A 734-nucleotide genomic window follows, 5' to 3' on the forward strand; every position below is an offset into this window, starting at 1 on the left:
GCTCCTGATGGGGCGCAGCCTCCTGCCAGAGTGGAGCGGGGAAAACAGTTTGTGCCCAGTTCAGTCTTGTTTACTAAATACAAATAATACCTTGGTTTGAAAACGTATTTTTTTTTAAAATTATTTATTAGCCAATGTTTTATCACATATCATCAACCCAGTGTATTAATCCGTCATCAAATATCAATTGTAAGGCAGTCTCTATTTGTTTTTTTGTCAATCTTGCAACACATTTCATATCCGATATAAAAAAATGTAGGATCAAAATGTCCTTGCTAATAGTTGCCTACTGACAAAAAAACATATATAATAATCTCAATTAATAATGTCATTATAACAGTTGGACAATAAGCATGAAAAAAGTCACATTCAAGGTACATTTTTTATTGTGCATTTCATAAATTCTGGAAATATTCAGTTAACATTTAGTTGCAGGAATCGGTGATGCGCCTCATGCTCATGAACCTCTGGCCGCTCATGCCCATGTCCATGAAGTTCCTGTACTCTCCGGGCCTCATGTACATCATCTTGCCTCTGAACTGAGGCTGCTCGTACATCAGCCAGTGACCGTCCATCACGTTGCAGGACTGGCACTCGTTCATGCGGTAACGATCCATGATGTTGTCACAGTCCTCCATCATCTCGTGACTCTGACCACCGAAGTTCTCGTTCTCATAGATCTTCATCCTGTACTGGCCTCTGTGCTGCTTTGGGGAGAATAATTATAAATTAAT

The 734-nt window shown here is 39.5% G+C and overlaps 1 protein-coding gene across 1 annotated transcript; it reads right to left on the minus strand.

Annotated features, from left to right (window-relative positions):
• Window positions 1-425: 425 nt before the first annotated feature.
• LOC104948577 (gamma-crystallin M1-like) lies at window positions 426-707 on the minus strand (the record flags this gene model as incomplete). Its single annotated transcript, XM_010774779.1, has 1 exon — window positions 426-707. A coding segment is annotated over one exon (282 nt), but the record flags the coding sequence as incomplete, so codon positions are not given.
• Window positions 708-734: the final 27 nt, after the last annotated feature.

This window comes from Notothenia coriiceps, unplaced genomic scaffold, assembly GCF_000735185.1.
Source record: "Notothenia coriiceps isolate Sejong01 unplaced genomic scaffold, NC01 NC01_scaffold00014628, whole genome shotgun sequence".
In the NCBI taxonomy this organism is placed as follows: domain Eukaryota; kingdom Metazoa; phylum Chordata; class Actinopteri; order Perciformes; family Nototheniidae; genus Notothenia; species Notothenia coriiceps.